A 25,979-nucleotide genomic window follows, 5' to 3' on the forward strand; every position below is an offset into this window, starting at 1 on the left:
TTGGATTTCAAAGCTGTCTTCATTATTTTTTATTTTTGCGATGAACATTTAATGTTAATGGACAATACTTCAGGACAGGAAAATTAAAAGCACATTCCAAAAAAAAAAAAAAAATCCTGCTATAAAATAAACCTGAACCAGTTGCATTTTTCTGGCATAACAGAGAGCACATGTCATTTCCCAGCCATATGAGGCTGCATTTCAGCTTGTGTAAGATGCACGAGCAAATCAGATGCAAGATGGGTCATATGTGTGCTGTAAGTCCTCCCTATAGGCTTGCAAATGTTGAAAAGCTAAGGATTAAAGGGGGATGTTTGATACAAAAGGACGATAATGAATCCAGTGGAGCAGCAGTCTAGATGAACAGAAAGATGGATTTGTGGAATCAAGAATAATCAGTTTCTGAGCAGCAAAAACAGCAAAACAAGAGAATAAGTGATTTTCAAGGCATTTAAGAAACTTTCCAAACTGAATCAGTACAAACATCAGCAATGGATCTGACTTCTGGTGTTTCCTGTTTTGTCCACCCTCTCACAATTTTTTTCAGTCAACTGTGACGGGTTCAGTTGCAGGAGAAACCAGCTGTAGATGCATTTTTCAAAAAAACTGCTTTTTGCTATGAGGATTACAAACACACGCTCCTGTGATTCTGCATACCAACAGTTCCTCCAGAGAGTGAAAAGCCAGACAGTAAGAGCCAGCTGTACTGGGTCACTTATTTTTCCCTTGTAATTCATTGAACTTTCTCCAGTTCTGAGTGCTTCCCTCCTCAGTGAGGGCAGCACTGTGTTCCCTCACACATCTGTAAAGAGTTAGTCGAGTTCTTTGGTCCACGTTGCTGGAATTCACCCCCATTCCTGACTTTTAGGGCACCTGATTTAACTTCAAAAAACAAAATAGATCCATGCATGATTTGTAGAAAATAAACGGAAAATAGTGACGGGGCCTCTTGAGTATTGTAATTCACGAACAATCTTCGTGCAGCCTTAATGACGTTAAATTATAGATGTCATTATAGAAATATTTCAGTGCACTTTGCTTCAGATATGAAACCTGCACTTAAAGAGTTACAGAATTTACTGGAGATAGACTATAGATTATTAAATAATCCATCACAGTTGTGACATAAATCGATTCAGGCAACTTTGTTTTTTTCAAAATGGATTTTAAAACACGTTCTTGAAATTTATATTCAAAGTTGTCAATGTGAAAAGACATAAAGGTGACAGTTTTGCTGCTAATTTCACATTATAATTAAGACCTTATCACTCTCACCATTTCTCTATCACATACCTCTACTCAAGCAGGAACAAGCTCTATCTTTTAACATCAGTATATCACTTTTACAACTTTCTCCACTCTTAGATTTACAGCATTTAATTTCCTTTTAGTCAGAGGTCGGCCCTCCACCCACTTTCTGAGCTGTGCAGATTTAAATAAGTTCAGTTCAGCTCAAAACTCAAAGGCAGAAACAGACAATTCAGATATTTTCTCCTCTTTCATAAATACTGGGTTTCCATTTCTCTTGGAACGCCACACACACACACACACATACACACACACACACACACACACACACACACGGTCTGGTGGACTACGTGGCACTCTGCACATACACTGTGCAGACTCCAACCAGAAGGAGGAGCACTACACCAAGAAAAACATCAGACAGAAACATTGATTGATATAGATTTCCTTATAATTTTCACTCCCAGTGTTTCCTCTCATCCCACAACCACAGAGTTTCATAGAAAAAAAAAAAATCCAGCCTGTCCAGTGAGGTCAACACTTTCTATTCATCTTCACCTCAAGCAGTGTCTGGTATTAATCTGTTTCAACAATGATTTATGTCACTCGATTTTCTATAGCAATAACAGAATGATCCGTTTGTGTAACGCTGTGTGGTCCAACCCTCAAAATTCCGTTCTTAAACTTTTATAATAATTAAAAAGGCTATTTAGTCTTAGTAGCAGTTACACACTTTCGGTCACAGTGAAAACAAGTAGTGGAACACACTCACAAATTATCACCTTGTGAAGAAGAGGTTTGAAGTGTGAAAAGGAATGACTGTAAAGTACAGCCCAATAAAACACGGGCCCAAAGCCAGTTTTTAGTTTAGTTTAGTTTAGCTCAAAGCCTGACTCCACTGACCAGCACCTCTGATGTCTTTATAAGTCCTTACACCAGCTCTTTCTTGGCCATGCACAGTAACTTCCTGAGGTCTCTGCTAATAAATAGTCCAGCATACACCCTGTAAAAATGACTCACATTACACTTGTGTGATTTTTGTTTAGTCGTGGGCCTGAAGAATGCAGGTTATGTTACTGTTGGAGACAGCCAGACTAGCTGTTTCCACTGTGAATACCAAACTAAGATAGCGGGTCAGAGTGGTATTTATTATCTCATGTTTCCAAAAAAGTGTCCCATTTGTTCTTATAGACAGAAGCTAAATAATGAATGGCGTCACAGAAGGTGCTTGGTTTGAATGTCAGGTCTGAGCCTATTTTTACGTTTCCTTCACATCTACTTCCTCTGGAAGTCGTCTGAGCAGCCCAGGTGGGCTGGAGGACATACAGTAAACTGACCACAGATGTAAATATTAGTGTTGTAGCTTGTCAAACCTTCCTCCCATACTCAGTTCCTGGTGGGTTGGGTGTAACCACCAGTTGCATTTCGCTGTAACATTTTCAGCGTTTGGTTCAAGAGAAGGAATCTGGCCTCTTTATCCCATGAAGAGTCTTATCATTACAGGATGTTTCCATCTATCTGTCTTGTCTGTCTGTCTGTCTGTCTGTCTGTCTGTCTGTCTGTCTGTCTGTCTGTCTGTCTGTCTGTCTGTCTGTCTGTCTGTCTGTCTGTCTGTCTGTCTGTCTGTCTGTCTGTCTGTCTGTCTGTCTGTCTGTCTGTCTGTCTGTCTGTCTGTCTGTCTGTCTGTCTGTCTGTCTGTGTCTGTCTGTCCGTCTGTCTATCTATTAAAAAACCTGACAGCTTTTGATTCATTCAGAAGGTTATAAGTTTCTGTTGGGTTAACATACAGGAAGCCTGTTTAAATGTTAATCAAAGAAATGTTTATGAACGAAAACAATTGTATCTGTAATGGAATTTTTTTTTTAAAAATGCGGCCTGATTTCAGTCAGTGGCTCGTTCCATCTTTTTTGTTGTTTAAAACATAACAATGGCTCCATCTACAGGAGGCAGCTCTTTAGTTTGCTCTTTTGTTTAATGTCAACCTCAAACAACAAATATTCTGTGATGTCTGCAGAGATTCTCAGTCTCAGAATAAACTCAACTGGACTTGTAGGAAAAACTTGAGGACTTCTTCAGTTCCTTTACTGTTGTAAAATCCAGCATCAGTTTTTTGGGGTCAGGATATGCAAAATTTGTAGGAAAAGGTTGTGAAAGTAGGATTTCATGCAACAGGGGGGAAAAAAATCACACCTGACTCGTTGAAACATTTTTTCCCATCTTTTATTTGTGCTTCTTAAGGCTTGGCGGTGCAACAGCAACTCAGTGATGAGAACTACATTTATATCCACTCAGTGTTTCAAATGCTGCACCAAAAGCAGGCCTCAAAGACGACTGTGATTGTCATGTCTACATGGATGGATCTATTTGTATATGAATCCTTTCCTGAAGAAGGACAAGCAAACACAGCATTTTCTATGTTGCTGTTTATTTTTTGAATGCCAAATATAACAGATATGCAAGCTAAAGTAAAGCAAATGTCACAGGGAGGCATTTTCAAGGAATGCTTAAATCAGTGATCACAAAACGGTACGACAAAATCCTACCATTAAAATTGTATGCTGATGAATTCTCTGTCCAGTGGACTGAATTCTGTAACATAAGAGGTATGCTGCAATTACTCAGTCTTTAAGTTGCTAAATATTAAACATTTGTTCATTTTACAAATAGATTTATGAAATTACTAAATTTATGGTGTGCCCTGGAAGGGTTTATCATTCAGAAAGAAAATAATCACTATTAAATATATTGCATTTGATTATTCTAACATGATGTCTTTACAGAGAGACCCCAAAGCAGGCAGACTCTAGGTGTCCAGGTCAAGCAGCAAACATCAGATGTCCTGAGAAGTGGCTATCGGCGCTAAGACCAGTGATCCCCTCGGTGGCCTCAAGCCACACTTGATCTCCTCTGTGCAACATAAGTAGGGTGTCGCCTGACAACATGTGGAGACCTCCCTCAAATGTGCTGTGACTATGCAGCTTCAGCTCATTGTTGTGCCGCATGTCCACACTTCCTGTGACGATGGAGGACATGCAGTGGAAGCTGAACTGATAGACCCCAGGGATGACGCACGTAAACACACCCGTCGTGGTGTTGTAATGGTCCTGTTCGTTGAAGATGACCTGATGGAAAGGAATTATGCTCTCTGAGGATGTATTGTGCTCGCCCAGGCTGACAGAAAATGCAGATTGTAGCTGTTGATTAACGTAGTTTGCTGGTGGTCCCGGAGGACCTCGTGGTCCTTTGGGTCCTACTGGACCTACAGAGAAGAAAACGTGGAGATAACTGTAAAACCTCAATCCACATTCAAATCATCACTTACTATGAATTCTCTGGGAGAATTCATAGTAAATACTTCAACCATGTTATGAAGAACACTCTGGAGTTGTTCTTTATTGCATGGTTGAAGTACTTACTATACTGTGTATACTATATAATACTGTATACTGTATATACTATATATATAACTATACTTTTATATATAACTATACTTCTTCTCCTGCTTTATACTTTAATATTTACACGGTAAAAATTAATTTTCCTTTTTTGTTGTGTTAACTTGTAGTATTGAGTCAAGTAGACTAAAATTTCACTAAAATGCTAATTCTAAGTTCAGAAAACTTACAAAAATGATTTTTAGTAGAGATAACCAAAGACATAGTTGGCATAGCTTCATTTCTGAAGTTATAAAATAAATTTAAAATATATAAAATAATAATTAATAAATTATATATATATATGTGTATATGTATATATATACACATACATATACATACACTATTATATATAATAATATTATATATATATAATTGATTGAATATATATATATATATATATATATATTTCATATTATTTTTCAAAACGTATCTTCTTTGACATATCTTCTTTGTATTTGTTCAAATATCTCATTGTTCCACACCGCACCTTAGCTTGTTCTATGTTTTCATTTTTAAATTTTTCTCACAAAATTGGCAGAAATATCCACATGTGTCTATTATATGGCCTTGTGCTTCTTTTTGTATCTCGTCTTCTTGAACTTGCCTTGCACCGACTTACTTTATGATATTGTCATTAACTATTAACGATAAAATTTATGTAACAGTTTTGCATTGAGTCAGAATCTGGATGTCTTTGCTGCAGCATTTTATTTTAATAATTTGGTTTTAAAGGTTTAAGGGTTTAAAATACAATCAGTCTCTTCTCCTCTGAAGAATATTGATTGAGCATTAGGGCATGCTTGAAAAATAATTTCATAACCTTGTGATCAATACTAAAAATGTTCATTGATGTTGTGCTGTAGAAATGCACTTTTTATGTAATTCTACATTTCTACATATATAATGTAGAAATGTTCTTTTTATATAATTAAATGTAATTTTTATAAACAGAATAAATTACCTCGTTTCCCTCGAGGGCCCCGAGGCCCTCTTGGCCCTCGGTGTCCATCTGAATCGGGTTCTCCTGGATTGTGTTCTCCTGGACAATGTTCTGAAAACAAAGATATAGAACTTAACTTCATTAGCCTCGCATTTGAAGGTATTTAAAAAAGCTGTCATTTTAGTAAACTATGAATGTTATCTCTTTTAGAGCAAGGAACACCCACCATATCTTCAAAGTTAAGAACAACAGTTGATTAAAAAAAAAAGACTTTAATCTGCATATTTCCAGAAAGTATAGTTTAATTGTTATTCAAATGTGAGTAAATGTTAGTCGTTAAAAACCGACCTCTGTTGCACCGACTTCATTACAGCTATCATCACCCGAGCCTGCAAGACCAAACACCAAATATGAAGAATGGGTTCCATACATGTTATTGAAGAAGAACTAAACACACCGGGTTAAACTTAAAAAAAAGTACTGAGAGCCCTCATCCCTTTGGGTTAAAACGTTTGTTGGTGTTTCACCTGAATCCCCTGCGCAGACCCGCTCCTTCCACGCTAACAGATTCACGCTTGGGACATTGGAACAGCGAACAAAAGGGTTCTTTCTTGAGACGAGGTCAAAGACATCTTTAGGTAAATTAGTGATCCCGGTGTTGTCACAGATGATCCTGGCCAGGGAGGCTCTGGAAAGAGCTTTTCTCTGATTCAGACTGAAGACGCCCGTGTTCTCGTACCAAAGTCTGATGGATTAGAAGTAGGGGGCACAGGGAAAGAGATTGTGTGAAATTCATTGCCATTGCAAATGTGATTTTTTTGTATTAAATACAACACAACACATTGACTGGATGTTTGTTTTTCTGGTAGAATAATTGAACTTTTAAAACATTAAATATTGTTTACTTGCTCCACACTGCAAAACATTTCCTTCAAACACTGTTCAGGTTTGAGGCCATCTCTTTGTTGCCCAGTAACGATTGTAGAGGTCCTAACATAACAATACACCAGCGTCTACAGCTGTCATGTCGGTAAACACCTGAGACTACACCTATACACATGCACACACACTAACCTGTCACCTGAGCGGATCCTCTGAAACTGTTTTGCAATGAGGCAGGCAAACAAAGGTCCAACACGGCCGCCACGGACGAAAGGCTCTGCCACGCCCCCCAACCAGACGTCGATGTTGTTCGGTGTACGATATAGGTCCAGCAGCCGGCGGGCCAGTTTCCGGTTGTTGAGGACCTGACCAAGCTCCGCCAGGTTTCTCGGCTGAGACAGGCCACAGAACTTGCGCCAGGCGTTATAGCCTAGAGGGAAATAAAGCACAGGTGGAGATAACTGACTAAGAGGTTAAAGTTTATTATTGTAAAAGTAAAAGGCTAAACATCAAAGACAGGGATGTACCAGGCAAACCGTGGTCACGGCCTCTCTGCATGTTGAGGGAGCCCAGGTCCTGAGCAATACGCTCTACGAACTGAAACAACCTGTCCCTTAGGGCCTCCACCATCATGTTGCTCTGAGTGTTCAGTTTAGCAGGTCGGCCAATCAGACCCCGCAGCAGAGGGTCAATGCCACCTGAAGGGATTGAGTTAAAGTTAGTAATAGTTTCAGGCAGATTGACTGATAAGTTTCCACATTTCTTTCCAAATAGCCCACCCTCAAAGACGACCCTCCAGGGGGCGAAGAAAGCCTTGAACAAGGGGACGCTGGGGAACTTAGGGTGTTCGGCGTAGTTTGCATTCAGACGGAATAAATTTGGCTGGATGGCCAAGTGCGCAAATCGATAAGCTGCCGTAGCGAAGACGTTGGTGATGCTAGCATCAACGTTGGGATTGTAGCCAGGGTAACGTCCGAGCTTCGTACGTATGGCCTCGTCCCCAACAATGTGTGGCAAATAGTCTCTCAACACGAAGATCTGAGAGACAGAGAGATTTAGTGAAGCACAGTGGGGCCTAGAACACATCCTTCACGAATGCCCACTGACTCTCAGGGTTGTTAGCTACCTGTGTGTAAGCACCCATGATCTTGCGAGCCTCTTGGTAGAGAGTCTCACTGCTCCACTGTGGGTTAATTCTCTTCAGTTGTCGAGCCAGACGGTTATGTTCACGCATGAACAGCGTATGGATGGATGTCAACGCAATGTTCTCATCCACACGTACATCACCTGGTGGAGAGAAATGAAAACAGAGATTACGTACAGATCAAATAGTTGATGTCCGTGTTTGATCAACAAGTTTGAGTTCATTTCCCTCTCCAGATTGGTCAGTTATTAAGGTGTTTTTGGGTTTTTTGTGAATTTCACCAACAGAATATAATCTCAGAATGCTTGCTTGATAACTTTTTTCTCTCATGAACCATTAACACTGTGTATAAGTGCTGATAACTGAGTAAAGATTCTTGGTTTTCTCCTTTCTTATTCAATTAAGTTCAATTTTTTTTTAAATTTATTGTAATTGGTGACACTTAACTAGTAACACCTTTAACATTTGTAAGTAAAATATAAAGGCTGAATTAATAAGTTATATAATTCTAAATAATTCTAACCTACATAACTGTAACTAGTAGCTATTACTATTACTATAACTTCAAAAAAGCCAGAGTAATGTGCTTTTTCTTTCATCTTTCTATCTGGACAGACGGACGAACACACAAACACTGACAATTACAATACATTATCGCTTCGCAGGATGTAAATACGGTAAAATGTAATTTAAACAGACAACATAATCACAGTTAGAGCAGAACATTGATCAGTTCTTTACAACTTGGCAACCCAGAATCCTTATTGTTACTCCTAGTGCATGTTACTGCTCCATGACGCTGACAATATATGATTTTTATTGTTAAAGCTCTTAATCACGATGAGCTTTGAGATAGCTGACCTGCGATGAAACACGGCACTTCTTCGGCATTAGTGTCATTGGTGACTCTTCTGCGAGTGGCACACATTTTGACTTCGAGAGGGTGGAAGGGCAGCAGCTCACGATTGTTGTCTTTGAACTGCGTATTCACACGTAACAAGCCACCATCATTGGTGAGGTTACGAAGATACTGAGCAAGTTTATCCTCAGAGCCGTACACCTGGCTCAGATCCAGGTAGGCAGTCAAGGCATTGATCTGCTCTCGTTTGTTAGGTTCTTGACCAAAATTGAAGGCCGAGGTTCCTGTTCCACAAACAGGGGCGGATCTGAAAGCAGGGAGGCAGCTGTCTGGGCCGACGGGCAGGCGGGGGTCATTACGAGGAATCTGTAGGGAAAAGAAGGGTCCGACATTGAGGAGAAAATATTACAACACTCTCACTGTTTGGGTTTGAGCTTAGATGCTGACCTGGATGGGGATGCATGGGTCTGTCTGCTCACAGCTGTCCTCACAGTTCAGCCCATTGCTGAAGGAACGAATGCTGGGGGAGAAGGGCGTGAAGGTCAGATCGTGGTCGTTCCACTGGCCGAACAAAGTCACCATGTGAGAGAATTCCGTGTCGTTGACCACGCCTGCGTCAGTGGTGGGAAGAATGTTGTTGGACACCTGTCGCACCTGAGAGAGGGAGATAAATCACTCTCTGCCCCAGAATGAAGGCATATTAATAAAACTGTTAGGTTGTGATATTAAAATACCAGAGGGAGGAAAACGTTGTTGAATGTTTGATTTCTGAATCCTATTGGCTTGGAGATGCCGTCAGAATACTGAGCTGGTAGGAATCGGGCGAAGGGGGTGTTGGAGGCTCCTTGACGGGGGTTTTTTCTGAAAAAAAAAAACCAACCAAGCGATGTTTGGAAAGGCAGCTTGAGAAATCTCAATTACTAATCTTCTACAGCGTATGGCTTAAGATGGTCAGGTGTATTACTCAAGTGATTTCCACAAACGTAAGCGACATTTAGTCTGTTTAAATTAGTTCAACAAATACTAGTGTCTGAAAGGAAATTATATTAAAAAATTATTTTGTCCCACGTATGTGATGGACACCCTCATTTTACATAAAATAATTCAAAATATTTAATATATTAAAATGTGTGTGGTTAGGACACATTACATAAGAATAATTATTAAAGTATTTAGTTGTTTTAGCACAAGGTTTGGTGTTTTCTATCAATATGTTTCCACAAAGACTATAATAAAAAGTCAGAATGCAGAGCAACAACTACAACTTAAATTAAACTTTTCAATGTTAAGTTTTACTGTAGAAACAAGCATTTAAAATTGTGTCTTATCACTTCAGTGCTTCTCTTACAGGTTGTTGCAGACACTGGTGATTGTGCGATAGTTGTTCAGGTTTGCTATTGTGCGGCACTCTGGACGACTGACTCGAGCTGCACATCCAGTTATGTTCGCAAGCCTATCCAAATCCTCCCTAGAGAGCAAATCTGCGAGACAAAAGAAGACAACTTGACAACTTCACAATGTCTGTTCACTAAATTGATCTGGTCTTTAATTGCAGTTTTTGAGCTGGTCTAGTATGGCTGCATTTTTAAGCTGTGAACAATGTGTACGGGTGTCTGCGTCATCTTTGTTATGGAACTTCATGTCTTACCTGTCGCGTTGAGTGAGCGTTTGTGAATGTGATGTACTCTTTCCTTCAGCAGACGGAGGGTTTGCGCCATGTAGTCCGCGGATCTCACAGCTGAACGTGTGTCACCGCGAGGTTGCTTCAGTAGTCGAAGAGCATCATGAGGAGTCACCACCTCCCTGCGGACTCGTTTCAGACTCCTGGGTGAGAGGGAAAACACAAAGCCGAGCAAAAAAAGTTCAATCTGAGGCCTATTTCAAATACATTGTTTTGCTGCTGAACCCCATAGAAAATAGTGAATGTTGTAATGTATGTTTGACAAAATAGCAAGTCAAGCATCTAAGCTCGGGGTAATTCCACAGGTAATCTGTTATTTTATGAACTGATCCCTTGCATGAACTCACTCTTCTCTGGAGTACAAGTAAGCATCATCTACAATTCTCTTTGCCTCTTCAAAACAGACTCGAAGAAGTGGACTACCAAGATATTCTGCAAAGATTAAACACAATCACATCATAAATACACAAATTAAGTGGATTTCAAGACACGTCTGTGATGTGAAGGTTATGTCCAAACCTGCTTTGGAGACACCAGGCTGCAGGCACAAACCCGCAATAAAAAGGATAGAGAGAAGCATCTCTAAAACAAAAACACAGGTCAGGATGAAAACTACATTCTGAATCAATCAAAATGTACAGAAATTATTTCTTAATCATCAAGTAACATTAAAATCTCAAAGTTTCTAAGAATAATCTCATTACCTGAATCTTTGCAGAAAAATGCAAAGATTTCAAATTCCTTTGGAGAACTGGAGTTTTCGGTATCATGCCAAATACTGTCACCTCCTTTATATTGTGAGACTCTGAAGCCTCGCCCTGTGGGTGGTCCAGGTGAAGCTACTGTAAAATAAAGTTCCTTCTTCCTTCTCTATTCAGATGCCTCTTAATGCTATCACTAATTTTTCCTGGCACGGGATAGGACTAATGTTTTTTGTTAGAAAACCACACAATAAGTGTGGTTTTCTACCACTACTTTCTACAACGTACCGTAAAACCGTCATGATATAATACAATTTTCGGCATTTATTTTAACATTTTTTAGGTGGTAATGAAGCTATTTGAATCAACAATTTTTGGTTAATGTAATATTAATAGCAGTTTGTTACAGAAATAAGAAATCATGCCCACATTTTAACGTTCAGATTAAGCTTATAAAATCTGAGATCATGAAATTGATCAAAATGTAAATCAAACTACTTTTTTCTTTTAAATTACACATTTTTCCTTAACTGTATTTGAATTTTTGAAGAAAAGTTAGAGTTTTCTTCTTTTATTTTTGACTCACTGTAAAAAGACAACAGAATTTTGAGGGTTTTTAAAAAAAATTTTTTTTTAAACTAGTTTAGAGGTGTCTTCATATTGTGGCTGATGGACTGCAGCCTTACCCCATAGAGGCTCATGAACTTGAGCAAGTATTTGAAAAGAGGAAGTAGAAAGCATTTAACCGTATTTTTTTTTCTAAGTCTTCATGATAGGTCAAGGGTTTGGAGTTCAAACTAGTGTTATATTAACTAAAGGTGGTAGCCACAAAGCAGCATAGGTAAACAAGGAATGGACTGTATTTTTGTGACCTGGTTGTGCAATGAGGAAAAGGAAAGACAGATGTATGGTCAAGCATGAGGTTACCTTAACAATACATGAGTGTGTTTTGGCAGGGAGTGATGAAGGTTCTGTATATACAAAACCTGTCATGTAAAATTGTGAGCTGAAAGAAAACAGATCGGAAGTTTGAGGAAAATTGACAAGCCTGTAAAGAGCCTATTTGAAAGAATATTACCTCATTTATTTTCGACCAACACTGAATATTGAACCCAAAAAATGTCTCCAACCAACAGCTGGAAACAGTCCAGGACAGGATTAAGGATCCTTTTGACATGTTAAATTTAGAACAATCTAAATTAAAAACAGAGTTAAATTAAAAACTGCTAAAAGCTTAATTATCTATTCATGTAACAAGACAGTTTTACATGACAGGAGATCCTAATCTTATGTGTTGGTAGAAATAACCAGACAGATGTAAAAAACCTTAATAAATAAGTTTGTAAATGATAATTAACCTCATGTTGCAGATCTTTAAAAAAATTTAAGTAGAAAATAATTTGATGCCAGCAGCAGTGGTTTTACTAACAGGCAATTAAGATTTCGACCTTGTTCTACTTTCAGTGTATTTTCAGGGCACAACCATCTAGGAGGAGATTCTAGTAGATAGAGAGCTTCTTAGAACTCTTAGAACCCTTAAAACGGTACAAACTAGTTTTTCTTTTTATACTGTGTTCCATTACAAGCTACACGGTTTTTTTTTAGGTGTGAATGTAATTTTTACAACCTTACAGTTACTGTGGATTTAAGAAACCAATCAATGTTTTGACACAAGACACAGAAACTTAAGTTAAAAAGTCAATTAATTTTCATCTGGACTTTAATGAAAGAAAATTTTTCATGAGTATAATCTTATTATTCTCCCTTTCACTTGATTTTTATTGTTAGTTATTCATTTTGACAGCTGCACCCACCCCCCTTGTGGAAAGTTTTAACCATTTCAATTTGGAGAAAAATGACTGGAATCTTTTTTTCTCTTGTATCTCATTAAGAGATAGGTTTGTCTGTTTTTTAACACAGGGTGAGGCTCACCTGTCTGCCACTAAACCTTTAGGTTTGCAACACCTACAAAAACATTTCACACCATCTCCAGTTCCCTTTTTGAAGGAAGTTAAAAATGTAAAAAAAAAAAAAAAAAAAAAAAGCAGAAATTAAAAGCAATGGCTGAAACCTTGTTAGTCAACCTTGAGGTTTAGCAAGATATCATATTTCTCCAGTGGGTTGGCCTGTGACTTGCAGTCATATATGACATTTAATGAGCTATGTAGAAAATCCACTTACAGTCCAGCAATCAATCAAAGTCACAGCAAGTGATACATTCAAAAACACAAGGTTCACAGCTGAGCAACAATGCCTCCCTGTTGGTGTGGTTAGGGCTGTGGTCTAGGAAGAACAGCTGATTTGGGCACTGCCTGAATGATTTAGGCCAGATATGCGAACAAAACTCACTATACAAAGTTTAACAATAGACTACACCTTAGTAAGAGGATAATAAGGAAACTAGTCAGGTCAGGATATCAGACTAGACAGGAGTTTCCAACAAGCAGGAAACCTATTTTTTTCCCACTAGTGATAAAATGTTATCAGACAGTCAATAAAGGTCATCCAGATACACAGATCAAAAATATTTGTATAAAACTGTCTTTGTTGGTTCAATTCATCAACCTTTAAAGTTAATTTTTATTACCACTGATTTCTTTTTCTGACTCTATTTTTAATTTAGATTTTAGTTTGAAAATTGTTAAAAGATCTGCAAACTAAAAGGATCCATTGTGCTTTCTTGAGCAGGAATCCCAGAAGAAGAAAGTTACCTTAATAAATAATAAAATAATAAAATAAAATAAAATTCATTCTTTCATTTAATTTTCATTCATTCAATGAAAATTAAATGAAAGTAAATCAAATCAAGTCAAATCAATACAAATCAAATTAAACTGAATTGAATTGAATTAAATTAAAAGGGAAGTTAATTTGTCATTGTGTAACATACCTGTGTGCTTTGAGTTGGTCTCAATAAAAAGTCAATCTCAACTGTAACATTTTATAACCCCCACATAACTTCAAAGATTTATTTTAGGGAGGGTTCAGTTTGGATGTCCGAGCAAGGACTGCCCCCCAGAGCCATTTCCTGTAAACTATTTGCTATTTATTTCGTATCCCTGTCAATGAGGAGCCATGAACTTAGCAGTGTATTCAAATGGCCTCACCACCACAGACTGTGGCAGACCAGATTTTCAGGTAACTGAGATTCCGACGCAGCTGCTGTGACAGTCGATTTTATACAGCCAAAACATTTCTGTAAAAACTGTCAAATATGTTCTCATCCTCATTTGACCTGATTGCAGTTCATCATCATAACCAGGAAATGACATTGGGTATGATATGACAGGGCAAAGCTAACATCTCCCCCTTTGCTTCATCACTGTGGGCAATTTCTATGCAATTTCTATGCAATTTCCTCCGGGATTAATAAAGTATCTATCTATCTATCTATCTATCTATCTATCTATCTATCTATCTATCTATCTATCTATCTATCTATCTATCTATCTATCTATCTATCTATCTATCTATCTATCTATCTATCTATCTATCTATCTATCTATCTATCTATCTATCTATCTATCTATCTATCTATCTATCTATCTATCTATCTATCTATCTATCTATCTATCTATCTATCTATCTATCTATCTATCTATCTATCTATCTATCTATCTATCTATCTATCTTCAGCCTCAGTATTTGTAGTCCTGGTTGCTCTACGCTCCTGGTTAAATCAACACCAAAATCAGTTCACCTCTTATATACTTTAGATTATTTCTACAGTTTCGTTGTCTCTATCTCTCTAACTCATACCCAGACTGACTCTCACTTATTCTCTGCAAAATGACGAAACCAAAAGGAAAATCGGAGGATACTAAAGACCAGATGGTCTCTATGAAAGAATTAAAGAGTGAGTTAAAGAGCAACTTTGATAAGTTAGGGGGTGACTTTGATAAAAAGTTGGAAGAAAAGCTCAAACCGGTGCTAGATGCCTTGGAAGAAATGAAGGACAAAATGAAGAAAATGCAGAAAGACATAGATGAAAAAGACCGAAAAATTGTTGTCTTGGAAGAGGGACAACAAAGAATGGATGATTTGGAACAAAGGATTCGTATAAATGATGTGATTATCACTGGAATCAAAATCAAGCCGAGGAATTACAGAAATGCTATGGCTAGCGCTGACATCGAATCTTTGGAGCAACAAGTGAGTTCTCAACTGAGGGACCTGGAGATAACTAGATCTGGACCAGATTGAGACATGTTACCCACTACCATCTGGAGGTAGAAGACCACCTGCAGTGCTGATTCAACAATCGTCAACACAAAATTGCTCTTCTGAAACAAGGCTTCAAACTGAAAGGAAAAAATGTCTACATTAATGAGAATCTCACTAAAAAGAATGCTGATATCGCTAAAAAAGCTCGACAACTGAAGAAGAATGGGCTGATCGACAACACCTGGACCAACAACTGCAGGATCTTCATCAAAACAAAGGGGCTTTCTCCGGACCAGATGAAAACAATGGTGATCAGGAGTGCAGAGGAGTTGGTGAAATATGAGCAATAAAGACGGACAAGAATTGTTACTACACCAAAGATCAGTACAACAGAGTCACTTCAATATTGGGAGCTCTGATGTCAGAAACATGGATTAATGAACAAAAAAACAAACAAAACAAAAACAAACAAAAAACAACAACATGTATTCGTGATAACATGGGATAACATTAACATGAGACTTTAAAGAGCATGTTGTTCAAGTGTCTGTAACAAACTGGCTAATTCTTGTATGAACACTGTCTGTCTGCTGAAAGAGGTTAATATGATCATTATATTCTTGTGGAGAACACTGGCAAGGTCAACGTCTAGTTTTGACTATCCATGATGTTAACAAACCTTGTGTTCCTAGGAAGAATGTAAACATGGTTATACTCTAGAGTAAAAGGCTAATGTCTGGAAATGGATAAGGGTATGAACGTCTGTCAAAATTCAATGTATGAGCTGGTTGAAGACTTTTAATGTCTGAGTTTGTTGATTACATATTCTAATGACAGAAATGTTTTGTTGATAATTTAGGGGACGGGAATCTTACAAGCCAATGGCTTCTACCCGTCAACCCTTTTTTTTTTCTTTTCGGATGTTGCTGATGATGTTTCAACACTGATGAAAGTGAAATATGTTGTAATAACATGTCTGGAAAGAAGAAAAATGAACTGAATAAAAAAATAATGACTATTTCTACTGAATACCTGTTAGCAGTGCCTAGATTGAGTCTCCATTCTACAGTTACCTGCCACTGACAGCTGATCCATCATTTTCTGTAGCTGTAGATAAACCCATGCAGTATAAGATTGCACTAGTGTCAAGGTCATTTCTTTGTAACTCTTTTCCTGAATGTTTAGTTTTACTTATGTAACAACTGTTGTCTTCAACGAAGATCACAGCATCCCATTGTTATAGGCGCATTAATTTACGCACATAATTCACGTCTTAAACAATTGCAGCAATGTGCAGAATGTCAGAGTGGTTTCACAAGCTAAAGTTCCACAAAGAAAGGGCATCGACAAAGGAAGTAAATTGGAAGACACTGAGAAATGAACAAAAGGTTTGTCATGGAAGAACTATTGTTATGCTGGGCCCGTGGAAAACTGATTCATACAAGTACAAATGCTTTGACTTTCTATTGTTTCTCTCTTTCAGCACCTATTGAGTCAGTTTTGACTTCCCCTTAAAAGTGTATTACAAACTATATGCTCAACAGGAAGAACAACTCTGTTGTAAAAGGCCTATCGAACTATGGGACTTCAAAGTGATTGTAAGAGGATTACTGTTAGTTTTTGCCTCAATAGGATAGTGTGTAAAAACCCCACATGAGATATCCATCTAAGACCTGCTTCAGTTCTGGATTCCATAAATGACATAAAAACTACCCGTCATAAATTATAGCTGAGAAAAATGAAGGGGTCATGGAAAAACATAGGCAGACGGGCAGCCCGCAACTATTGTCAGCCTCTCCTTCAGCTGACGTGAGCGGATGTTCTTGCCTGAAATGCCTGGCTCCAAAGACAAAAGGTAATCTCTGTAGTCAAACCAGTAAATCCTGGACAATACTGAACAAGTAAACCTCGACTTGGGTCATTAATGGTAACGTAAGTCAAAATTTACGAATTCACTTGTCTCCAAGCTGAACCAAATATAAACATTTGCAGTTCTGTACATAGTTAATACAAATTTTAAGCTTACAAACAATTAAAATGTGTTTTTTAATACAGTACAGGAAAAAAAACCCCATTGCCATCTCGTCTTCAGCCGCTTCAGCAGCATTTTGTGTTATGGGTTTGCTGCAAGTTATAATATGGTTTATGTCTTTATTCTTATTTATATTACAGTAACATGATATTAGGGGCTTTTAAATATTTACTAGGGATTTTATGACAGACGTGAAGTGGGGTAAAATGGTGAAAACTTGATTTTTATTTTTCCGTGTATGAACGAGAAGGACGTAACTCAAAACAACGTAAGCCGAGGTATACCCGTGTTATAATATTGTTACCATGGATACATTCACACTGTATAAGGAGGCAGAATGCCACGTCATCTAATATGTGTTGGAGATACACGAGGTAAAAGTCAAAGAAGTGGAAGTCAAGCCGCACAATAAATTATTTAGCAACCAATAGGCAGTGCTGTAACGTACGATAATTATAAACGGGCTACCTGAGAACAAGATCGGGCTGCCGGAGCTTCTTCGGGTCAGTTTGAGAGCCGGGTCTGTCTTCTCTGCCACGCCGTCCCTCTCACAGCAGCTGCTTGTTGAAATTTTAAGGTTTCACAACTTCCAGGACAAAGTCCCAGACGATGCTGGCAAGGATATAAACATAATCTCTATCAATACTTTTAAATTTAGGTATGTGACTCCTGATCTCCCTTTTGATGTTCGGTCTTGTTGACCTGTGTCAACAGAAGAACAAGTTCAATAAATATATGCTTGATAAACAAATGATGGCAGAGCGACCAGGGCTTAATAATCATGGTCTTAAATGGGAATTACAATAAAAAACATAATTTCGATGTCAATTTTAGTACATAACACAAAAAAAAAATTCAACACCTACTCCAATTCAACAGGTAACATCACACATGTAAAAGAGACAGGTGTGTTGATGCAGTCCTACCAGATACTATAACACTATATACTGAATAGTATATAGTGTTATAGACTGCATACTAAACTCTCAGTTTAGTATGAAGTCTGACGAGGTCTACAGAAATATAGAGCAAATCTATTTGTATTTCAACAGCTGATAAGTTTGATCAGAAATGTCTCTGCTATGAATCTGATATAAAAACAAAAAAAATCATCTTAATTAAGAGGGAACCACTAAAATGCATTAAATGTTAAAATCTACCTTGAAGGAAACATGTCTGTGCTTTACATGACTTTGAAATATGATGGGAGGTGTTATGGATATTGATGGTATAGCCTGTCTTCTTGTATTTCTTCCTTTGTATAATTTTTACATATTGTATTTGATCTATGATGAAAAAGTTTTTTGTTTTGTATGTTTCTTTTTAATATTTATCACTTGGAATCTGGGACTCGCTGATAAAATAGATCTTGGATCTCAGTGGGACTTTCCTAGCTATAAAAAAGGATGAATGAATTCAGAATTAAAACAGTTCCCAGTTTGATGTCATTGTGTGCAAACCTCTCACTTTTATTTGTCTGTCAATATTAGGATGCCCACACACTTGTGGTGCCTATTTCTTATCAAAATGAGGGCCTTATTCCTGCTTGTCTCTGGTGAGTCACATTTGGGAGGTGAAGTAGCCCATGTGCACATGAACAAACATACAATGTTTTTGTCCTGCACAGAAGGGACATAATGGAAGATGATGCTAATCTCCACTACCCCTGGCAGCAAGAGTTGGAGCAGGTTATGCGATCACATTGTTTTAATCTTAATTTTTTTGTTATCTTGAAAAACCGTCACATATGTTTTATTGAAATTTCCTGCTATGGAGCCAATCCCTGGACAAGTCACCAGTTTATCACAGGTCGACATGTAGAGACAAACAACCAGTCACACTAATGGTTATTTAGAGTCACCAGTGTGGCATGTTTCTGGTGGTGAGAGGAAGCCAAAAAGTACAGGGAGAACATGCATAGTTCGCCCCAAAGAAAACAACTACAATTAAAATTAATTATCAGTCTGTAAACCTTTTCATTTTTCATCAGATTACTGTCCATAGAAATATGTGTAATTTAATGTCAACCCTTTAGTATAAAAAAAAAAATCATCTGATATGAAAACATCTGCTGCAGTCATGCTTTCGTGAGGATGTGATCATTTTTACATCTTCATTATAGAGACTACTTCTGCTTTCAATATCATTTTGAACTCATTTGAAGACATTTCAAAGCGCTTTTCAGATAGAAAGCAAAATCTGACTTCACTTCTGGTTTTCGTGACAACTGCTCCAAGACAGTGCTTTATGTGTTTTTACCAACAGGGGGCGCCAGTGGCCATATAGAATGTGATCATTATTTGGGCCTTAAGATGCTATTGAAGAAGAGGATTCAAATGTTCACCCCAAAGTCTTGTACGGACTCTGAAAGAAGATATTGAAAAACGTAATAATCAGAACCAGAAGAAAAAGTTAGAAATCAGTTCATCATCTTGAGAGGCAACAACAACCATCAGGGTGGGTAAACAATACTTAGCATCCAGCATCCAGAACTGAAAACACATGTAAACACATGTTTTTGTTTTCCCCACAAACATTACCATGGAGACAAGATCTTTTCATGATGAATATATATTCTGTTACTTGCTTGAGTGTTATTTTCTTAATGAGAACTTTTTACACCTACTTCCTACATTTTAAGGCAAATATCTTTTTCCTTGTCCTTAAATTTCCAAAAATCATGGTCCAGTCGGACTTGCACAGAAAGAGCTGTTAAAAAAATCCATAAAAGAACTTTTAAACTTATACTTTCAGCACATTTCGAAGCTGCTACTTTTCCACTTCTTTCACTTTCACTTGAATAAAGGGAAATAATACTTGTTAAATCAGTGCTTCTAAATCTAACTATTTTTAAATATGTTACAATACTCCACTCTTATTTTTGAACACCACCCTGACACCTGATGGCCCTGAGATAGAAGTCTGTGGACATTGAGAGTGGAGTAGCCTGTAATGTGTGTCAGTGGTCAACCAAATGATGCAAACTGCAGGATGAGACTACATGACACCTTTGTTAAAATACGTATGTGAACGTGAACAACAGCAGGTTTATGCACCTTGGTGTGAGAAACTACATATGACCTGACTAACATTAGAATATTAGGAAACAAGGAAAATAAACAGTCCCTCTCCATGAGAATAAGTCTTATCAAAGCAGTACGAAGTTGGTGAGAGGTTTGCTTCCCATTAAATTCTGGTTGGTGGGGGCTACATGTGGATGGGTACGCTCACATATAAGCTGCTTTCATAGCACAGACAGGAGGGAAGACATCTGACGAAGAGCCTGAAAGCAACACAGGATGGCCTTACTAAAGATCGCTTTGCTTGTCCTCGTTTGTCTTGAAGGCTGTGGTGAGGCTGATTAATTATGAATGACATGAATGACAAATCAAGTGATGAGTTATGATATGTTATGATATGATATGATCATGAGATACTGAATATTACCTCTGCAGTGCTGACTTCAGACTTCATTATCAACAGTCTGCAAAATGTTCCAGACCCCCGAACAGCAGTAAGTTGATAAGTATTGGGTTCTTGATTAAATACATATTATTTTCTGCTGAAACATTACAAAATACGAATTTTAGTAATTGGATATTACTCATTACTGAATGGAGGATGACTTAATAGTTCACAAACCATAATTTTGCATAGGTAAATTCAGAAATTCAACTTTCATAAATTTATGGATTTGATTTGTGAAAAACAGATTGCTTATTGGATTTTGTAATACAGTTTATATTTAATCAGATTTAATTAGTCGTGGAAATATATTTATAAATAAATGCCACAGTAAAATACTCTATTACAAATAAATATCTATGGGTGTTTGCTTGAAATCTACTAACAAAAGGACACTTTTGCAGTTTAAGACTACAGAATCTATCTGTAATTAGTTGTAACCGCTGTAGCTCTGAAGGTGAATGACTATAATACATACACAGTCTATGGGGTTAGAGTAGAAATTACCAAGATGTCTGAAAGATATTGTTTAGTCTGGAGTCATAAGAAAAAGGGATGAGGCCACTGGCTAAGTATTTAAAAAAAGCTTTGAATTTAATAAATTACTCATGTTTTTCATGTGAAATCTTATATTAAGTTGCCAAATTCATGTAATTTTTAATCCAGCGGCGGAGCTCATTCAGCCACAAATTTGTTCTTCCTCTTGAAATATGTTTAGATGAGCTTTAAACAAAACAAATGTAATATCAGCCAATGTCACTTATTCATGTAACAGCTTAAAATGAGGCATCTGGCATACAAAGAAGATGAAAACCTTATTTCATTATGTAACACTGAATTTATACTCAGAATGGGGACATCTGTAAGGACTGCACGCAAATATTTGAACTCCTTGCTGACCTGGCGTCCAGTGCAGACTTCCAGGTGAGTACAATAAAGTAAGAGGCAAACACATTCCAGATTATCAGTATTTGATCAGTGATATTATTATTGATGCTGTGAATTTCCTTATTCATTGGTCAAAGATTAAAATAAACACACAGTGTTATCTCAAGTGATTACAATGGATGAATAGTTTTTATCAAATAAAAGAAAACTTCAATAATTTCAGGAATTAAATTCCTCCTGTTCTTTTATCAGCTGAATTGTATTGATCGTATTACAAAATGAAAAGAACTGTACTTAATCTGTGAAACTGTGAAACTTCCTCTCCCTCACAACAGCACACACATGATAAAGGAAAGCTCTCTTCTCTTTTTAGTGCTAAACCACTTCCTGTTAATACATATAACCAAAGTTGAAATTAAATTTCTCATGTACTTTCATTTCTTGTGTGACAACAAGAGACCTGGCTTCTTCTAAAATAAAGCTGGTTTAATACCCTCTTTTTACAAAGAAGAGACTTAGTAAACTATTTGTTTTTAATATCCATCCTTCTTTTTTTTTAAAACTGTTTTGAGGCAGACAAGGCAAAGCGTAAAAGTGCAACAACAAAAAGTGCACAACATATAATAAGTACAGACTGTAGACTCAAGGGATTAAAAAATGCACCTCAGAGTTGGAGGTGTTGACTCATACTAGCTGCTTCTTTCTGCAAACCATGTCAGTGCATGCTGATAATGTGATTCTGATGAATCCACCAGAATCACATCATCAGGTGATCAGAGATGCAATTCTGAGCTTCCTCTGGGTCATTGGATGGTTTGTCAGAACTCTTGTGTGGCCGACCAAAAGTCCTTCTCCCTACTCCTCCAGGATTTTCTTCAGCAGCTCCAAAGCTGCGGCTGTTTATTCCCCCAATAAGAGACCTGACATTTCACGTCCGTAGATCCACTCTTCAATGACAGGAGTTGGTACACCCAGGTTCTGTTGATCCACTGTAGCCCTTCCAAATCACATTGAACCCTAGTGCCATGAAGCTTTTTTGATCCCCGTTGACCACATGCTCACTCATGAATTCTGTAGCTATGTTTGTTGTGGTCTTCAAATTGCTCCTCGTCTGAACCCTCTGCTGACACTTATCTACTTTGGGAGATCCCACCTGAGGCACAGAAGCAGACAAACCTTCAAAATAAGATGGTGATTGCTTCTGAGAAATGCCATTTACTTCCATTATGTACTGTATATTTATGTGTTTGTATATAAATCTCTCATCTTCATCACATAAAATGAAATGTCTACCATGGTTTCATGTTTCTTAAACCGAAAGAAATGAACTCCTATGGGGGTTTTTTGTCATTACTATCAATCAAGTTATGTTGTCAGTATTATTTGATTGTGGTTGCCAAAGGAATGAGGCCAAATGTCTCCTTAAGTGCTCATATTATTTCTGTACATAGGTTTACATTTATTTAGGTGTTGTCACACTGACTTTACAGACTTGGGTGTAAAACCACACACTTTATGCAACATGTGATTTCAGAAAAAAATCATGAATGCCTTTGATGACGTGTGTGAACTCCTACCTGTGGGTCCAGCCAAATACTGCAAAGAAGAGGTGGAAAAGATTCTCCCACTGGCAATCAATCTCATAACTGCTGTAATGGTAAGTTTCATATTTGATTCAGGGTACTGAGAGTACAATAATGCCATATTCTGCAGTCTTTTCTTCTGCTTCTGCTGTTCTGTTTGATTGGTTCCTGTCCCATTTTGCAGAAACCGGAGGAAATGTGTAAATTCATTGGGCTTTGTAGCTCCAGCAGACAGGAAAAGGATGAGATGTTCCAGGATTTGGTCAAGGAATTTCAGGTGTTCCAGGAAGCTGTGACAAGCAAACATGTCAGTTAAGTACAGCTTTGAAGAATTGACGTTAAATAAAAAAATTTCAGGCCCCCAATTTGATTCTTGTGTTTTACTCCCTTAATTGTTTGTGTGTTATCATTAAGGTGGTGCCCTCAAAACAATGCACCTTCTGTATGTTAATAGTCAAGACTTTGGAGGACATGCTGCCAAGACAAAAGACTGAAGTAAGTAGTTTAACTGAAGCATAAATATGCATAAATGAACAAACTTATTGTAGCTTCATCCTGCATACAGAGGGCACTGCCAGCTGTGTTGATGAAATGATTTTGTTTTTTGGCAGACTGAAGTGATTGATCTCCTGGAGGAGATTTGTTATATTGTTCCCTCCATGTATCGATCTTGGTGTCAATCGGTGATTGGCGAGTTTACCAAGATTGTGTTGGAAGCCATCATGAGCTACGCCACCCCTCAGACCGTCTGCTCCCTCATTCATGTCTGCAAAGAGCAGGAGGCTCCTATTCAAGGTTACTTGAGTTGTGGTTTTGTTATTATTTATTTTTTTACTTATGAGGGGTATGGATTTTACGTCATGAAAACATTATGAACAAGCTCTCTCCAAAGACAACACAATATGTTTAAATACTTTTATACACATCATAAATAGATCTATACCTTTAGGGACAGTATGCTAAGCAAGAGAGTTTGAATAGTGAATTGTATGCATATACTGTATACTGTAGAAAAAAACTAAACAAACTGGAAATGTATATCCGTATAAATATATTGCAGGAACTTGAAAAAGTAATGTTTATTATTATTTTTATCATTCAAGTTTCCCCGTTTGTTTCCCAGATGCATGCACTTTGACAACATACAGATGCAGAGATGTCAAGACTGCCATCAAATGTGGTGTAAGTAAAGAGTTAACAGACCAAGGTATCAGAAAGGAGAAGTTTGGTTTGTTTATTTTATGAATGTTGATCAGCAGCCATGCTTGAACGCCGTCTTCTCTCTGCAGACTCTGTTCCATTGTCAGAAATTTCCCTGGAAGCTCCTCAAATAAAAGCTTCAAAACCTGTAAGGTAGGTAGACTTTTATTCCAACAGTATCATAGAAATACAAACATAATACCATATGAAATAGCTCTAAGTTTCTTTTTAGGGTGAGGCTAAAAAATATGACAACCCTGGAGTCCCTGAGGATTAACCCAACCATTCACCGTCAAACTGCAAATACTCGGTGGCATTCCGACCGATAGCAATTCTTTGAGACTCTGATTTGATATCTCACTGCACTGTGTGATTTTTTTTTTTCATTGTACATATTGCTTGAATTACATTAATAAAATTAGAGTTGGACTTGGATTTGGACAAAGGTATTATTTGATTTTTGAAAGGGAAGGAATGTTGAGAAGATATGAAAGCTCCATTGTTGAAGAGGTTCCAAAGTTTGGTGTTAAAGGGAAAAATATTTTCCAAGCACTGTCTACTCAAGATGGTTTTGTTCTTAACTCATGTTTTGTAACTACTCATTTTGCACTAACATACTTTCTATATATTCGGTCAAATTGTTCAATTTTCTTTACTGAGGTTCCAACTAACCATGTTGTCATTTACATTAATATGGTCAAATAAAATGTAATATGGATTGTGCGAGGTCATTACAGCATTCATTAAAAAAAACAAAAAACTTCTGTAACAGCATCAGCGCTCTCTTTGTGGGTTACCTGCATTCACAGATTTAAATCCCCGGTCAACTATTGGGCATGTTTTGGAACCTGATCTTTAGTACCTGAAGTTTCAACATCAAGTAAGCTAGATGCATTTTTTTAAACTAAAATGTGCCCTGAAATTATATTCCGCCTGAGGGAACAATCAACTTTATACTCTATACTGAATCCAACACTACACAAATCTGCTTCATAATATAAATAAATAGTCAAATGCCAAAGCAATTAGGACAAGGAAGAGTGAAGTTTATTTAATGAGTTTGAAAGAGAAATTCAAAAGAAATCAGAATCCTCAGAATCAGTTATTGAAGGGAAACCTGGGAAAACGGGTGGGCATCAATGATGAGAAAAAGGCACTTTTACATATTCAGAAACCACATATACCCTCCTACACATTCAATTTAATATTTAACACAGAAAAAAAATGATTTTTAAACCTTCTACTTTAACTGTGTAAACAGGCTGGTTTTCTGTACAACACCAAACTGAGCTACAGTAGAAGATGCACAAAGATCATACCATTTAAATAATTTTTGTGAGCTTCAATTCTTTCACAGTAGCATGTATGGACAAAATAACACCCAGCATTTCCTGTAATAAACTTTGGAAACCACAGGGTGGCGCCAGAGGAACCCAACTAAAACTGTCATGCTGGTGACAACCCAGTTGGGGAAAAAATACATTACAAAAAAGATCTGATTGATTCAAGATAACGAATGATGAGATGTGCTATCCGGGGCCCCATTTGTTATAATATAACAAACTTACACAACTTTAAGCTTTACATTCATTTGGTAGCTACTGTACACACACCACAGACAACAGAAAGCTTTTGGTGTCCCTAAGAACTGATGTGCGTTGAATTTCTACCTCCTTATTTACAGAAAACTGCTGAGAAGATGAGAGCAGTGATAACATCCTACATTCACTGAGTTGATTGTATACCGCCTGTCTT

At 37.4% G+C, this 25,979-nt stretch overlaps 2 protein-coding genes across 4 annotated transcripts; one reads left to right on the top strand and one right to left on the bottom strand.

Annotated features, from left to right (window-relative positions):
• Nucleotides 1–4,365: 4,365 nt before the first annotated feature.
• On the bottom strand, nucleotides 4,366–17,620 carry mpx (myeloid-specific peroxidase). Of its 2 annotated transcripts, none has more exons than XM_068335310.1 (16): nucleotides 17,557–17,620; nucleotides 10,711–10,773; nucleotides 10,539–10,623; nucleotides 10,159–10,334; nucleotides 9,859–9,991; nucleotides 9,245–9,371; nucleotides 8,958–9,164; nucleotides 8,513–8,876; nucleotides 7,634–7,794; nucleotides 7,287–7,545; nucleotides 7,035–7,205; nucleotides 6,700–6,937; nucleotides 6,153–6,370; nucleotides 5,974–6,014; nucleotides 5,647–5,736; nucleotides 4,366–4,507 (listed from the first exon to the last, which is right to left on the bottom strand). In XM_068335310.1, the coding sequence occupies exons 2-16, from the start codon at nucleotides 10,769–10,771 to the stop codon at nucleotides 4,499–4,501; spliced, it is 2,340 nt and encodes a 779-aa protein (XP_068191411.1). In that variant the 5' UTR covers nucleotides 10,772–10,773; nucleotides 17,557–17,620; the 3' UTR covers nucleotides 4,366–4,498. The 2 variants fall into 2 exon arrangements, with proteins under 2 accessions (XP_068191411.1, XP_068191410.1); XM_068335309.1 differs by lacking the exon at nucleotides 17,557–17,620 and adding an exon at nucleotides 10,896–10,958.
• A 2,699-nt stretch (nucleotides 17,621–20,319) lies between these two features.
• Nucleotides 20,320–24,998, top strand: LOC137608017 (prosaposin). 2 transcript variants are annotated; one of them, XM_068333982.1, is made up of 11 exons: nucleotides 20,320–20,439; nucleotides 20,544–20,602; nucleotides 21,403–21,477; nucleotides 22,588–22,632; nucleotides 22,976–23,098; nucleotides 23,209–23,331; nucleotides 23,439–23,519; nucleotides 23,636–23,819; nucleotides 24,148–24,206; nucleotides 24,314–24,377; nucleotides 24,457–24,998. In XM_068333982.1, exons 1-10 carry the CDS (start codon nucleotides 20,388–20,390, stop codon nucleotides 24,356–24,358), a joined length of 846 nt encoding a protein of 281 aa, XP_068190083.1. In that variant the 5' UTR covers nucleotides 20,320–20,387; the 3' UTR covers nucleotides 24,359–24,377; nucleotides 24,457–24,998. The 2 variants fall into 2 exon arrangements, with proteins under 2 accessions (XP_068190083.1, XP_068190085.1); XM_068333984.1 differs by lacking the exon at nucleotides 22,588–22,632 and having other exon boundaries at nucleotides 20,321–20,439.
• The last annotated feature ends 981 nt before the right edge of the window (nucleotides 24,999–25,979 follow it).

Source organism: Antennarius striatus, chromosome 15 (assembly GCF_040054535.1).
Source record: "Antennarius striatus isolate MH-2024 chromosome 15, ASM4005453v1, whole genome shotgun sequence".
Lineage (NCBI taxonomy): Eukaryota > Metazoa > Chordata > Actinopteri > Lophiiformes > Antennariidae > Antennarius > Antennarius striatus.